Source organism: Eleginops maclovinus, chromosome 1, assembly GCF_036324505.1.
Source record: "Eleginops maclovinus isolate JMC-PN-2008 ecotype Puerto Natales chromosome 1, JC_Emac_rtc_rv5, whole genome shotgun sequence".
Classification (NCBI taxonomy): domain Eukaryota; kingdom Metazoa; phylum Chordata; class Actinopteri; order Perciformes; family Eleginopidae; genus Eleginops; species Eleginops maclovinus.
In genome coordinates this window covers 1186241-1203071 of record NC_086349.1, presented here as the reverse complement: position 1 = coordinate 1203071, position 16831 = coordinate 1186241, and the positions used below count along the sequence as shown (strand labels likewise).

The following is a 16831-nucleotide window of genomic DNA, read 5'->3' as shown; positions in this document are numbered from 1 at the left end:
TGTTCATTGGTAATGACGGTATATACAGTATATTACACTGAAGTCCTGAACTCTCCCCTGTTCATATGAGGGCAGTGATGATGAGAGGCGTGTGGGGAGAAAAATAGCCCATTCAGAGTGGAAGGTAACCATGTGCTGTACACATTACATTGCCGGCCATGTCATTGTAACAATTTATCCTCACATGGCCAATGGCTCCTATTTTGGATTAGGGGCTCTCATACATTTTGCATGGAACATGGGCGATGTCACTTGAACTTCTGCTTTCCACAGACATGATAATGACTCTACTGGAGCTCCACGAGCCACACAAGACATTATATAGCTGTTATCAACAGTTTATGAATGAAAGTGTTTTGGAAAATTACTTCAGGTGCACCACAGAGAGCATCCTGACCCTCTACAGGTGCATCATAGAGAGCATGCTGACCCTCCACAGGTGCACCATAGAGAGCATCCTGACCCTCTACAGGTGCACCATAGAGAGCATGCTGACCCTCCACAGGTGCACCATAGAGAGCATCCTGACCCTCTACAGGTGCACCATAGAGAGCATCCTGACCCTCTACAGGTGCACCATAGAGAGCATCCTGACCCTCTACAGGTGCACCATAGAGAGCATCCTGACCTTCTACAGGTGCACCATAGAGGGTATCCTGACCTTCTACAGGTGCACCATAGAGAGCATCCTGACCTTCTACAGGTGCACCATAGGGAGCTTCCTGACCGGCTGCATCACGGCCTGGTACGGCAGTTGCACCACCCTCAAACGTAAGACTCTGCAGAGGGTGGTGCAACTGCACAGCACATCACCAGGACGGAGCTGCCATCCATGGAGGACCTCTAATCCCATCAGCAAACTGTTTTGTTTGCTGCCGTCTGGCAGGCGGTACCGCAGCATCAGGACTAAAACCAGCGGATATTAAACACCTGAGCTTGCACTATTTTGTATTTATTTTGGGACTATTTTATTTTATTTTAATAAAAATGTATGTCTTGTAACTGCACTGTTGAGGAACCTGTGACGTTTTTGAAGTTTTTTATTCATGGCATAACTACACCGTAGCTGTGTATATGAATAAACCTTCGCCGCTCATATTGTATATTTGAAAGACATTCTTCTAAAATACAGTGAAGGAAATAAGTATTTGATCCCCTGCCGGTATTGTAAGTTAGCCCACTTCTAAAGAAATTAAAAGTCTATACTTTTATGGTAGGTTTATTTGAACAGTGAGAGACAGAATATCAAAAAGAAAATCCAGAAATGTAGATTTAAAAAAAAGACATAAATTGATTTGCATTTCATTGGGGGAAATAAGTATTTGATCCCCTGGCAACCAACAAGAGTTCTGTCTGAAGTCTGCCAATGATTCTCTGAATGATTCAGATGAGACCAGAATCAAGATCTTAGGCATCAACTACACATGTCATGTTTGGAGGAAGAGAAATGCTGACTATGACCCCAAGAACACCATCCCCAGAGTCAAGCATGGCGGTTGAAACATTCTGCTTTGGGGGGGTTTCTCTGCTAAAGGGGACAGGACGATTCACCGCATCGAGGGGAGGATGGAGGGGGCCATGTATCGTAAAATATTGGCTGATAACCTCCTTCCCTCAGCCAGGACACTGAAAATGGGACATGGATAGGTCTTCCAGCACAACAATGACCCAAAACATACGGCTGAGGCAACTAAGGAGTGGCTGAAGAAGAAGCCCATTAAAGTGATGGAGGGGCCTTAGCCAGCAACTGGAGGGAGCTGAAGCTTCCAGTTGCCAAGGATCAGCCTCCTAACCTTAAGGATTTTGAGAGAATCTGCAGAGAGGGGAGGACCAAAATCCCTCTTGAGATGTGAGCAAACCTGGTGACCAACTACGAGAAACATCTGACCTCTGTGCTGTCCAACAAGGCTTTTTTGCAAAACAATGTATATCTTTTTTTTAATGTGCATTTCTGGATTTTCTTTCTGATATTCTGTCTCTCACTGTTAAAATAAACCTACCATTAAAAGTATATTCTTTGTCAGTGGTCAAACTAACAAAATCGGCACGGGATCAAATACTTATTTCTTTTACTGTATATCTTCCACTGTCATTATGTATGTATGTAACTTTAAAGTTGAAGTTATTTTGAAATGTTTATAGTTTATGCTTATGTCTGTTTATTTTCTACTCCTTTCCATCTTCACATTGCCTTGTTTACAATGCTGCTGTAACAAAGTCATTTCCTAAAGGGGGGTCAATCCCTGTCTCATGTTATGTTTGTGGCTGCGTTATTTCTTAAAAAATGCATAAAATCTGATAAGAAATAACTGAATAGATTCTTGGTGCCTCTTTATTTAGCTGTGTGGAAGCACAATGAGCAGCGGGTCTCCATGGTCCCGTTCAGAAGAGCCCAAGATAAATGCTTCTACTGCACTCTGGAGCTGTGTGCTGGACTAGTTCTGTTCATTCAATAAAATCTTTATTTCCCAAATCAAAGTGACTCCAGTGTATTCATTCCCTTCATACATGTTCCAACAGTCAGCTGAGGATCCTATCACCCATCAGGAGGTGTGGATAAACAGTATGTGGAGGTTCCTTCATCATAGGTTAGGGTTATGATCATAGGCATAATTTATACTGGGGACACTGGGGACTTGTCCCCACCAGGTTTGAAAATGGACAATCTTATCATTTTGCATTGGGATCACTTGTTTAAAAAAAAATACATTTTGAGAATGCAGAACAGAACATGGACAAACCGGAACACTGTTCTCACTTGCTGGGTGTATTTCTGGTGACTCAAGTGCAGCAGTTCGGACCTGTGACACGTTCAATATTAGTAATAATTGAATAGAGAATAGTAAAGTAGTGTAGCAGTTACTGCACTAGCTGTTAAAAAAAGTATTTTAAGCATGTATATTTTATAGTGTGTATGTATTGTTTGCAGGGCCGCTCAATGAAGTGTATTGAAATCAGAAAAAAATTCCCCACCACTTTCTAACAGTGACACCCATGATTATGACAGCAAACCGTTATAGACCAACTTTCATTATTCAACTCCACAGAAGTGAAACACAGGGGCACAGTGGAAATCTAAAGATTTATTTATTTTGTATTACTTTATGTTCAGACAATCAGAAAATGAAATTTTCTTTTCACCGTCTTCTAAAATCTATTAAATGATAATACAAACACCTAATGCAAAATATATCTAAGTTAAAGGTGTCGACCTAAATGCAACACACCAGAACAGCCCTGTAGGGTCATTAAGTGAAATGACCCGCTCTGCTCCTCCACCTTCAGTCTGGAATGTTCCGACAGGTTCCCTGTCCCGTCCTCTAACATGTCCTTTGACTGGGAAACATCTCGTAGCAATGGATTTTTGACCTATATTAAAATTGTCTTTTTTCATCGTGTCAGTACCTTCCACCACCACTTCAAATGTTGGTGTCGAATCCCTGAAGGTCCTGCTGCCTTCAACACTGACTGGATGGGCTCAGACATACAGTATTTAGTTTGGAACAAGAGCAGAGCTGGTGACAGTGTGGTGGCTCAGGAGGATATGTGGTTCTGTCCCAGGCACCTGAAGTGTCTTTGGGCAAGACAAGATACTGAACCCAAAGTGCCATTGTGTTTGGCATTTATTGCTCCTGGTGTGTGTGTGTGTGTGTGTGATGGGAGGACAGCAGTGATCATGCAGGGCATCATCATTGGTATATACTGCATATATCCTTGTTTGGTTGTGCATATTTGTAATTGATCAAAATACTATAAACTGCAAACACACCATTAAATGACGGGGCCTTCGAGGGGCACTGAATGTCTGGGGTCCCGTGTGGCCTCGTGTAAAACTGCAAAAGATGGGATATCCAATCTGACGTCCCCAAGCCAATGATTACCAGATGCAGCTGCTTGTTTTACTCAAGTGCTCCATGAACTTTGAAAAATAATGAAAAATGTCCATCATCATTTCCAGTGTTCAAAATCAGGTTTCTCGTTTTCAGGATATGATGCAGAGGGCAGAGGCATCCTTCTTCTTTATTCTGCAGCACGCAGGAGCAGCACGAAGGAGCACCGATGATATCCAGATGCAGTGCTCAGAGTGAAAATCCTCAAAGTCAATCAAAGTGTTTGTAAAATTCCAACATGCAACTATTAGTTGAGACAGAGGCCTGGTTCTACACAAGTGAACATTCCAGACTGAAGAGGCAGAGGCACTGAGACCGAACAAATGCAGAGGAGCGAACAGGCAAGGTGCTACAACATCCTGCTGTGAGCTACCCTCAGTAAAAAACTATCGAGTTACAAAGTACATGTGCTTGTTCTGACAAAAATAAAACTCTACACAGACATTTCTCTGCAGTTAGATGGACAGTCACCTGTCTCTTCTCTGAGGTAGTAAATAAGTAGAAATATCATTAAAGGCAAGTAAAGAGAACAATGTTTGGCTGTGGAGTACACCACCAGGACCTGTGTGTACCCAGCCCTTCAAAACTGAAGTTTGAGCATATTCCCATCTTCAACATGGTAAAATCTGCCTAACAAGTTAAAACTATTTCTAATGATTCTTGCAGAAAGATATACAAAAAGGTAGAGGTAGAAAAATTTGACGAAATTATAATGTCAACGTCTGTCACTAATAAAGAGTTTAGATTCATTAAACTATTATAGTTTCAATCTAATGGCACAAATAAGAGCCAAAATAACTACAAGCAAAAACAAAGAAAAACAGAAACCCACACTTCTGCGTGTTTGAGGTACAGATCAAATTCATCCTTTTTTAGAAATGTCATAAGTGCTTAAACCCAGTCAGGAGATTAGACACTCTTAGAGAGGCACAACAGTAGTATTTTAAGACATCGGTGCAACACTTGGAGGCCGGTGCTAATGCTAGTGAGAAGAGTCCTTCAACAATCAGTTCCTGGAGTTAAGGCAGACGGGAGAGCACCATGTTTCTCTCCTCACTCACATCAGCTCCACTAACACACCAATGTCATGAGTGGAGCCTCCATTATGAGAAGGCTGCTGGATTTTGTAATGCTGCACTGTGACAGGAGGAGGGGGGGGGTGTTAATACCAACAGTAACATAGTAAGAGCTAGGAAAATGGTTCAAGTGCTCTGGAGGTTCATTGTAGAATCTATGCTGGGTTCCATTCAGGAATCCAGTCAGACCGTCACAGCGAGTGGGTCACAGGTACAGCCCGGGTACATCCAGTGGGTCGGTTTGAGAAGAACTAAACGGGTAACAGGGAGGGTTGGGACTATTCCTTTTGCCCAATCTCAAGTGCTTCAGGTCCCATCAGGTAACTAGGGTTGTTGCTAGCTTCTGCTATGGAAAATGAGTAGAGAGCTGGATGACCCCTACACCAAAATATAGTATCATTAAAATATTGTTAAGTGCTTCTTTTTTTTTTGCCCAATCCTGTAGTGCTGTGCTTAACACTTGGCGGAATTTGAAAAATGATGTTGCACAGATGTTTTAATCACAGTCAAATCGCTGCAGCATGTCACAGCCACACTTCCTGACTGAGCATATTTATCCAGCCTGGACTCAAGATCATCTTACTGTCACAGTTCAGAGTTTCCCACACATAGACTTTACTTGGGCGGGCCGCCCGCCCAGGTATATTAACCGCCGCCAAAGTATGTTTCGCAACCCATTTAGTTTTTTTTTAATCCGCCCGCGAGCACGATGCCACCCGTGATCGATTAACTAGTGGACAATGATCTCCTCGCTCTACGCCTCCTGTACCTGTTCACTCTGCTATCGTGTGAAGGGTCTGCGAACAAGCCACAAAACAGAAATGGAGACCTTAAGAGAAAAAGAGAAGACGACCCCCCCAAGTATATTTCAGATCTGTGGGAAACACTGCAGTTGGGGTCCTGGAACGCAGACATTCAACCACTCCTATAACAAACTGTATTAACACCCGAGTACGGGTTCTGTGCGATGGCTAACAGGGATAATTCACATCATTCTCGAGTACAGGGCATATGTTTTTATGTATGTTATGGGACACGGGCAGCGACCCTGAAACAGTGACCTGGTTAGCGCAGAGCCGGCTGTTCACGGTTTGACCTCCTAACAGCGCAGATTCAGGGTTCAAGGTAAATACAACAAGCCGCTGCTACCCTGCTCTCTGCAGCCCTGTTCATCAGACAGATGCACAGGACTCCCTGAGGATGCCAGGAGTGTTGACTGTTAGCAGATATCAGTTCTGACATATTTCAGACTGGATCCTATAGGTTCCCTCTCGAAGAATCCAGGAAAATTGTGCAGAACAGGTTAATCATTCTAATTTTCTTTTCTAATCGACACTTCTGTCTGAAGGTCACTATTGCGTCAAATCTATGTCCAACAGCACCTTAACATAATAAAAGGTTGAACCAGTGACAGCAGTGTTGCAGCAGCTTTCCTCCTGTGATTTGGCATGACTTCCAAGCTTCAAAGGCCTGTAATGTTGAAAATGAAATGCAAATGCTTTTTAATCTAGTTATAATAGGCAACATTGCCAACAAGTAGTTATTTAGCATCAGAGTATGTTTCACCAAGGTGATTTAACCTCAAAAATCATCCAACAATCCTCAGGGCTTCCAATGAGGATTCTGGCAAAGAGCTACTTTGTAAAAAATCTAAATCAAAATAGGACATCATTTCAGATTCTGTTCCTAAAAGGCTTTTGCAGTTCAATTATTAGTAACATGAGGGGGAATTTTTTGTTACTAGTTGTTCAGGTAACTAATAATAGTGCAGTCCATCTTTACAGTTATTGTTAACAGTATATGTTGTTGACTGCACTTGATATTTTGATTATTTCTGGCCAAATTCTGAATTGTACAGTGAAGGGTTAAATGAACAACACTTGAAATAATTGTTGATTATAATATAAATTTCCTCAATGGTCAATTTGCATCAAGTGAAATATTTCAGTATGTGTACCATTGGATTACACCTACTGGTTTTGGTGAGTTAGCAAGGTGCAATGTGTAAGGTCAAGTCACCTGCTCCAATCCAGCCATCAGTTAACATTTAAAAACAACAATAGGGCAAAAATAGGTCAAATCAAACTAAACTGCCAAAACACCACTCTACCTGATGATGTTGTCGTGTTTACCTCAGTCAACGCTTTGTTTGCTTTGCCACTGAGGGGGTTGTATGTGTATATATACTGATTTTTTTAATTTATTGGATCATCCAACGTACTTCACTTTCGTCTCCCCCCACCTAGGAGACTACAGAGAGACAGACTGTCAGCATCCACACGATGCCACTGGGACACTGACAGCAGAACCCTGGATCTACCTGGGACAGGGCAGCAGTTGTGGCCCACAAACGGCACTGGGGTTTGATCTAGTTGAATTCAAGATAACTGCTGACTGTTTCTGTCTGCCTGAGCTCTCCTGAAGCTGCATAACCTCTGTTGTTCTGCCAATTTGGATTTAATCCAATAAACAAACTAATCAAAACATACAGACAAGAGATGTATAATGACAAACCCTCAGGGGAGCCCTGCAGTAGTCTGGCCCCACAGTGACACGAGAACCCTGCAGAAACAGGACTAGATTGTTTTGTAAAACCACCTAGTCCATTAGCAAGCTAACTTCAGCAGGAAGCTCTGCAACGTATTTGGCATGTGAACAAAGTAAGCTTTCAGGTTCTGTTGACAATGTAGCTTCATTTTTTCTACTAACATTCAGGCCATAACTTACACATTGCACCTTCAGCCACCAGATATACAGGTAGTGCTGTTGGCATTCTCAATTTTAAAAAAATCCACTAAGTCAAACGGAGTAAATCTTACCCCAACTTTTTTTTCTTGCTCTATAAGACTGTTCATGCTTCAATATTCTAATATGAGAAAATCTTAAGTCTTCTTTAGTAAGGGAGGTAACATAATCTAACACAGTAGCATTTCCCATCATAACCTAACACTGGATCCCAGCATTGTGCAGCACCTGTGACAAGCGTGTTAAGTGCATCCACTGTCAGTAACAGGTCTGACAAAAAAGGAGAACTCTACTTTGGTTGTAGTGAGACTATCTCGATTCCTCAAACGTTCAAACTTCCTTTTTAAATAATGAGGTAATACTGATGAGGTGATTTGTTGTGTTAAAATAAAAAAAATAGATTAGCATCGTTAGCACTGACAGGCTAAAGTCACACATATAATAAAGATGCCATTCTCATGTTTGACCCTTTTCATGAAAAAGCCTGTGAAGGCAGCATTTGTGGGGACAGAGCTGCTTACTGCTGAAAGGCCTGGTAGTAGTGAGGTAGGGAGCTGGAAGTGCTCATAGCAGGACTGCTGTATGCCTGAGGTAGCTGGCCGTGGTTATGGGCTCCGGGGCCCTGTGGTACATGAGCCTGTGAAGGCTGGAAGAAGGTGAACGGCCCTGGAGCCTGGGAGGACAACCCAGAGGAAGAGGATGGAGGGGAGGCGGTGGTGGTGGGTGGGTAGCTCATCACTAACCCCCCCATCCCCATGTGAGGGCTGTAGGGCGGCAGACTGAAGGGCAGGAAGCCCAGCAGAGGCCCAAGGTCCATGTTAGTGGTGCAGGACAGCTCGGTTGAGGAGATGGCCGGGCTCCTGGACAGCAGATGGGGGTCGCCGGCAGCACCCACGCCTTCACCCAGCACCTCCCTCTGAGGGGAGGCAGAAGTAGAGGTAGAGGAGTTGACTGCACTTAGGTGAGGTGGGGGCGCACTCTGCAGGTCCAGCAGGAAACTGTCCACGTCGGCACGCGGATATGAGGTAGATCCGTGCTGGTACCTGGCCATGTTGCTGTAGGGCTGCTGCTGCGAGGCCACAGGAGGCTGCAGGTGGTGGTGGTGAGAAGATTGGGGGGGCATATGGCGAGCCACACCCATACTTGAGGACAAGGACCCCTGCATGAGGCCATGAGGATGACCCATCCCAGGGGCAGCATTAGTCATGGGGTAGGAGTTGTACATGTCACGGGAGAAAGGCTCCATGGGCTCCTTGGTGACGGAGCCCATATCAGAAACCACAGGGCTGGGCTCCTCCTTCACCGGGCACTGGGGGGCAGGGCTTGGAGTAGCAACAGGAGTGCTGGGTGTACAGGGCGGCATCAGGCCGGACTCCTGCGCGTGGCTCTTCTTTAAATGGCGGGTCAGGTGGTCTCTTCGTCCAAAGCGTTGTGCACATCGGGGGCACAGGAAGTCCCGGCGGCCGGTGTGCACCACAGCGTGACGTCGCACATCCTTACGAGTGTAAAAACGGCGGTCGCATCGCTCACATGAGTACTTCCTCTCTCTCACGGGCACAGCAGTGTTATTGTTACTCTCTGATGTTGGAGGCCTATCGATATGGCTGCCCAGGTGCTCCAGCAGGGAGGGGGGCCCCTCTGGACCGGGCAGGCCTGCTGATGCACTGTGGGCTGCCACTAGGTGTCGTCTGTAGCCCAGCTGGGTGTTGTACTGCTTCCCACACTCCTGGCAGTGGAAGAGCTGCCGGCTGACTGAGTGGCTGTCTGGCAGCTGGCCCTTCAGATGGTCCTGCTGGTGAAACATGGTCTAACAGCAGGAACAGTACTGGCTGTGCGGCTGCACAGAGACTCTGGCCAAGAGCCTGAGCAGACACAGACAAGACTCATGAGGATCCTCCAGAGAGCCGAGCATCAGCCTGCAGACCTCTGGTCGTTTTGTAAACTTAGAGTGCTAGAATTAATGCTGTTAATAAGTGCTGTTTGTTCACGGTTTGATGGTCTCTTGTGGCAATGACTAGGGGTCTGTCCTGCCTTACTGCAGCAAGCCTGTGTCCAGCACTTGGTTTCTGTGACAGCAGCTGCCATAGCAACCCCAAAAGGGTTGTGGTGATGAGGAGCTTTGGAGGCTCTGACTGGGTCTGCGTGTTTTCCTGTGAAAAGCTCTTCTGTTGTCCTGCAGTCTATTTTAGTATTCAGGAGCCCTGAAAGCTACAGTCACAGCAGCAAAATCACAGAGGTAGCTTGGCATCGTCTGAGACCTGAAAAACAGAAGAGATAAGTGTCAAATGATAACGTCTGGCAAGAAAAAGCATGATGGATGAGCTGACTAATACCTAAAGAGTAAAACCGTATATCTTTTGGCATTTGCTCATTTTAAACCTACTTCAATGTGCCATCTGTCTGCACTTTATGTACTACAGGCAAGCTATCACAAGGGCCGTCTTTATTCTTACTGATCTCGAGTGGTAGTAGTGTTAGTACCAGAGAACAACAAAACGGTCTTTTGAGTTAATTTTATTGACAAATAATATATACATATAAAATGAAATATAAGGAGAGTACTTTTAATCAGTAATCTTCGTTTAACTCAGAAGTACTAGTTATAAATCTACCTTCTATATGATTTTATGAATATTGATAGTTTTCTTTTAAATACTTATCAGCACGAGTACATTTGTCAATAGCAGATCTTCCACGTGAAGCGCAGTACTGTTGGCGAGTATTCACAATTGTGCATTAATAGTTTCCAGGATGTTTTGGGCTGACAACCAACTATTTTGATTCCACTAAAATATCTGAGGTGAATTCACCACAGCACAACAAGTGCATTGTGGTGAAATTTGACAAATTCATAAATTAAATTAATGAATTTTGATAGAGTTGATTATTTTTTGTATCCAGTAATATTTTGTGGTTTTGAAATCCCTTATAGTTTTAATATAACAATCTTTTTTTCTGCTAGCAATTTGAAGTACATTCTACTCATTAGAATAGCACGTTATAATTTTAACTTACTCAAGTTGCACCAGACAGAGTTGACTGCCATCTGTATCAGCCCGAGTAAAAGAATTCAATCGAGCCGCAGATTGAGCCACTGTGCGCTACCAGTCTTGTGTAATAGGAATGGATCTTTTGCTTCTTCCTGCACTGTTTGTCATTTGTTATGTTTGTGTTTTATTAAATTATGCAAAACCATTATAACCAGTAAACCATAGGGTATGTACGAAGCCCTGTGTGGAATAAACAATCCACTGATCCTAGCTTCATTTGAGTAGGGTTGGGTACGAAACACAGAATTAGACGTGCCCCAGGGCTACATTTTTAAAGACTGTGGTATCGATAAGCTCCAACGTTGTTGGTATTGTTATCGGTACTGGCAAAACTAAAAAAATATATATGTATATATAATAGATTTCATATGTATTATTGCTACATAAAAGCTATCTTGCATTTTTTTATCAAAAGAAACTCTGTTTCTATTTTACGATATCATGATTTCCGCTCTTTTCACTCCAGAAGAGCGACCGTCTGTGTGCGGGGTCGCTCACAGATACGCCGCACACTAACACAGAGCTCTGCTGGGGACACAGAGCACGGAGCGTTCAAAAGTTACACTCTTAAGGCTTGATGTGGACACTGCCCGTTTGACATTAGTATTTTCGTGGAACGGCGAGCAATCTGTCCAAACATCTGGCCAAAAGGTATCATATTCTCACAGAAGCGCAGAGTTTTCGAACTGCCATAACTGGGGGCTCTGTTGCCCCAATTACGAGGAAGGTGGAAGCAGTACTCAGATCTTGTGCTAAAGTAAAAGTACTCAGATCTTGTACTTGAGTAAAAGTAGAATTACTCAGATCTTGTACTTGAGTAAAAGTAGAAGTACTCAGATCTTGTACTTGAGTAAAAGTAGAAGTACTCAGATCTTGTACTTGAGTAAAAGTAGAAGTACTCAGATCTTGTACTTGAGTAAAAGTAGAAGTACTCAGATCTTGTACTAAAGTAAAAGTAGAAGTACTCAGATCTTGTACTTGAGTAAAAGTACTCAGATCTTGTACTAAAGTAAAAGTAGAAGTACTCAGTTTGTGAATTTATTCCAGGTGAACTAAAGTCTGATTTAAGGGCCGATTATATTTACCATCATTAATCCAGATCTGTAAAGTAACTAAAGGTATTAAATACATGTAGTGGAGTAAATGTACATTATTTACCTCTGAACTGTAGTGGGGTAGAAATACAATGTAGCAAAACTTGAAATACTCAAGCAGAGTACAAGTATCTCGTAATTGTACTAAAGTTCAGTATTTGAGTAAATCTACTTAGTTACTTACTGCAGGTATGTGATGTGTGCTAGCAGCCAAGAATCCGCACTATACATCAAATAAAGCAATCTTAAATTTGGTTCCAATTTGTTAATTTTCCCTTAAAAAAGAACAAGAAGAATACCGTTAAAGTACCGGATCGGTAAGAATATTGGTTAGATTAGTAGTAGCGTTAAAATCTTAATACCCATCCTTACATTCGAGTATGAGCATGTTGTAATATTTGAAAGCAAAGTTAGTGTTGCAAACTTTATTTTAAATGTTTACAAAGACGGTTGTGCCAACTAGAGCCCCTAGATGGTGCTGTAGCTGAACTTCCTTCACAGAGCGCAACCCATAATAGTATAGGCTACTAGTGTTTGTTCAGAGTACTGCACCTATAAGATGGCCCAAATTGCACCCACCCACTCCAATTACTGACGGAGTGAACTCCATCTGCAGTCACAGCTGAATGAGGCTCCCTTCTTTCAGTTGAAAATGGAGATCCACCTCTTTTAGGCAGACCAGAGTCCATGTTTTAGATCACATCAGAGGTCTCGGTCTGCGTTCACACCAACCTAAACGAACCGCACCAAGTGGTTAAACGCTCCAGGGTTCCATGCAACCGTACTCAACAAGGCTGGTGTGAACGTTACCTAGCCTAAACTTTCCAAATCATACTTAAAAAATAAGTGCCTGGATCATCCTGGAATCCTCCAGTGGTTTTTCCACATCCACTGGGATTATATTGCCTGCGCATTTACAATTTCCTTTAACCTGACTTCCAATCTCAGTCACATGAAGAGAGGGAAAATGACAACTGATGATTTAAATAAGGGCTTTTGTTCAGACAGGGAGAAAATGTGTTGGGCCCATAGGCATCACATGGCCAAAATAAATTTCAGTAACACTGTTTGGCAACAACAATTACTTCTAATGGCCACAGCTCTTTCTGGGCGCTGGGTCTGGTCTGTGTAGCTCTGCAAGTTATCACCAAAGGTTTGGTGAATTAAAATCCCAGATTTCCTTTGTTTATGAGTCCTTTTTTGCTTCTGAAAAGCTACAGGACATAGATTTTTCTGGAAAATAGTAACAATTAACTAACTGTTCACATCTTTTTAAGTAAATGTCTTTATTTTTTGCACCAAATTATGGAGAGCAGTATTGATAAGACCAGAGCATCAATAAATACTAGCATTGATAATCAGTATCAGCATGGATTAAATCCTAACAATTCCTTTCCATAAGTGGTCACAGAAGGATTTGGGTAGGGTATTGAGGAGTTGCATTATTTATTCACCGCCAAGAATGTACACTTCACTGCTATGTTCAGAGCTATAACCTCAAGGCTAACTCCAAACTTGCATACACAGGTCTCTCCCTCTCTCTCTAGACCAACCGCCCACTCATCAACGGTAATCCCACACACTACCATGTCAGCCCAGTCACTGGGAAGACCGGGAACTTCTTGAGTATTGGGTAGCGGCAGTGTTTCTGCATGGACGGACGCTAGACAAAAAAAAAATGTTGCTACATATTTTTTATGAAAAGTGCATTATAAATGAATTTTATTATTATTATTATTATTATTATTATATTCAAGCAGATATTTCTTATTTTTTGCTATGAGGAAATAAAGGATTAACTTTAGACTGACTAATGGCATTAGTGAAATATTATAAATACTCAATAATGTGACGTTATACTTTAGTTTGTCCTTCAGATGTTATTTCAGCTAATTAGCAAGAGCTAAATATGCTGTCTCTGAAAGATTTGTGTCCATTTCACAGGCAAAAAGATGATACAGGTTAATTCAGGCAATGTAGCCAGGTAACAGTTTTAGCTAACATTAGCGTAATGACATCATGAGAAGCCAGGTTACATAATAAATACAGTAAAAGATTCTGTGTTAATAATGATAGTGAATGTATATAAACAACAGTAGTACATACATGTAAGTGCAGTAATTGTATAAAAAAAAAAGGTAAACCCCAAGCCCATCTCCAGTTATTTTAATATATTCAACCTAAAAAAACCTTGTTTGTCATTTCATCACTTCTTTAAAGCAATTGGAGCATATGCTTATTGTTACACGTTTGAGTCAATCTGTTAATTCAGGTTCTGAGTTGACCTTTTGTCAGGCCTGGGCATCTTTTCTACATGGACTTTTAAGGTGTTAATAAAACTAAAATAACTCAATGCAAAGGCTGTGTATAAAACTAGCGAATTCGGTTAAGAGAGCGAGACTCAGTGAGAGGGAGCGAGAGACTATGTGTACCAGTGCAAGTTAGTAATGATGTGCCGAGCGTTGCCACCACCCACAAATCATCACAATTCAACTCAAAATACCATTGGCAAGCAAAGGCGTCCTTTATACTGGGGATTTTTTTTTCTCAAAATGGACAATTTTCCCCCCACCACTTTGCATTAAAATAATGTAATTGTTCAAAAAATACAGAATTGTACACTGAGAAAGCTTTATCTTCTGTGGATTTCTGGTGACCCAAGTGGTGCATATTGGACCTGCGACACGTTCAATATTAGTAATAATTTAATAGAGAATATTAAACAAAGGTTGCTCCCGCTTTGCAGCAGCATGGTTACTGCACTAGTTGTAAAAAAAAGTTTTGCAAGCATATGTATGTATGTGTATATATATATATACATTGTTTGCATTGGACATTTAATGCAGTTGTGGTTTTATTTTTATCAGAAAAAATGATGGCAAGTGATGACGAGAGAGCCGCTTAGGGAGCAATGTTGTGTATGTGTGCAGTGAGTAGGACATCAGCTGGAACATAGCCGTGCTGTTTGTGTACCGTCTATTTGATGGTTAATAAATGCAACTGCTCACCAAAACCACCTGCTGGTTTTGTGACAAGTGAAGGAATGCTGGCGAGCAGTAGCAACAACGACTGTGGTTTAAGGTGTGCTGACCTTTAATGAGGAAAGCTATACCCATGTGACAAGCCCCTCCTCCAAGTTTCTGCAGAACTTCCTGTGCGACCCACCAGGGTGCCAGCAATTCTGTTGGAAATCCTTTACTTCCATTCCATCAAACATCAGTAAAGGATGATTTATATGATTTATCGCCAACACTCAAAAATAATTCCAAAAGTTGAATGAATACATTTGGTAAAGCACAGGTTAAAGAATGAAACAGTTTGAAAGAAATTGGTCAACCGTAAAGGAACCGCATATGGCCAAGTTCATCAAAAACATTAAAAGTATGATTTATGTCTCTCAAATCAGTAGTAATACAAGATGGATTTGTTTCTATGAAAGTGTTTTTTAGTTCGACCAGATAATTTTGAGAATTTAACTTTTAAAAAGGTATTAACAGTATCAACAAAATGTAGGCTATTAGGACTCATGTTTGCTTTATTAATGGATAGAATATATTTCTGTAATTTATTCTTCCAAATAGGATTCATTATGTTAAGCCTGGAGGAGATGCAACACTATCAACAGGACCATGCTACCCTACATTGAGTTCTGCTAAAGGTTGTAAATAACTTAATTATTTTAGTTAAATCACCTTTTTCCCTTCAATCATGGAGGTTTGTTTTGATGGCAGTAGACATTATTTTCTGATTTATGGAATGATACGGTTAAATTATAATAATAGATTAAGTAACATCTGCATATAGGACTGTTCCTTTAAAGACTCACTACTTTCAAGTAGAAACTTCTAAAACCTCTTCCAGCAGTGGTCGTTCTTCCTACCACTTATCACAGTTACACTCGCAGGGGGTCTTGATAAAAGGTGCAATACAAAACGTTAAAGTTTGGCGAAGGGAGCTGGTAGTGCCATCTTGTGGGTCCGCAGCATGGAGCTGCCATAAAGCTTTAATCCCCACACATTTTCTGCTTAAGCCCTCTCTATTGTGTGAAGCTAACTGCAAAAATGTTTGTTCTGTTCGAGCCAAATGAAAAGGGAAAACTTCCCCTCGGGCCGACAGCAGACTGGCTGGATGATGGAGTCTGAAGTGAAGCGTTGCAGTGTAGGAACGGGGTCATTACCAGACCGGGGCTAAATGTGACTGCTAGCCTTGCTGTTCAAAAGCATTCGGAGGCGGTGGAGAAACTCGGATTAATGCTTGGAGGTTCCAGTGTTAGTTACGCTAGTGTTATGTCGAGGGAACACACTGACTAGTGTTAGTATGAGTGTGGGTGAAGTTAGCCGAAGCAGCATGCTGGTTAAAAAACAAAAGATGAGCGCTCACTAAGTTGTATCGGAGTTTGTGTTATGGAGCTAACTCCTCTACATGTTGCCGAACAGGGTTCCACTCCGGCTCAGGGCCACACACACGGTCACAACACTACTCACCGAACGAGTCTCGGTCCAGCTATCCGTCCAGCCTCCATTCCGTCTCCATGTCGACAATTTGGATCGAGTTTTAGAGATGTTTCTAGAGTCCGGGCCTGGACTACTGGGCGCCGCGCTGGAAGCCATGCATTCTGGGAGAGTGACGTCAGACCCCGGGCTCAGGGGAACTCTAGCAGGAAACACTTCCATTCAAAACACACACACACACACACACACACACACACACACACACACACACACACACACACACACACACACACACACACACACACACACACACACACACACACACACACTAATAATAGAACCAATATTATTAACCAATACATTTGCACACTTATACCTAAAAGAGCTGGACAAATTCCTCAAAGCACTTCGGAAATAAGAACATATAAATACAATGTAAAAAGACATAGACTTTGGTATATACATAAACATATGATGATTATGATTTGCTTTATTTTATGTGTTTGCAACAAAAACTGGTGATCA

General features: G+C 42.1%; 1 protein-coding gene across 1 annotated transcript; it reads right to left on the bottom strand.

Moving 5' to 3' along the window:
• Positions 1-3063: 3063 nt before the first annotated feature.
• Positions 3064-16478, bottom strand: LOC134867359 (zinc finger protein PLAGL2-like). Its single transcript, XM_063887883.1, has 2 exons — positions 16340-16478; positions 3064-9969 (listed from the first exon to the last, which is right to left on the bottom strand). Exon 2 carries the CDS (start codon positions 9513-9515, stop codon positions 8229-8231), a length of 1287 nt encoding a protein of 428 aa, XP_063743953.1. The 5' UTR covers positions 9516-9969; positions 16340-16478; the 3' UTR covers positions 3064-8228.
• Positions 16479-16831: the final 353 nt, after the last annotated feature.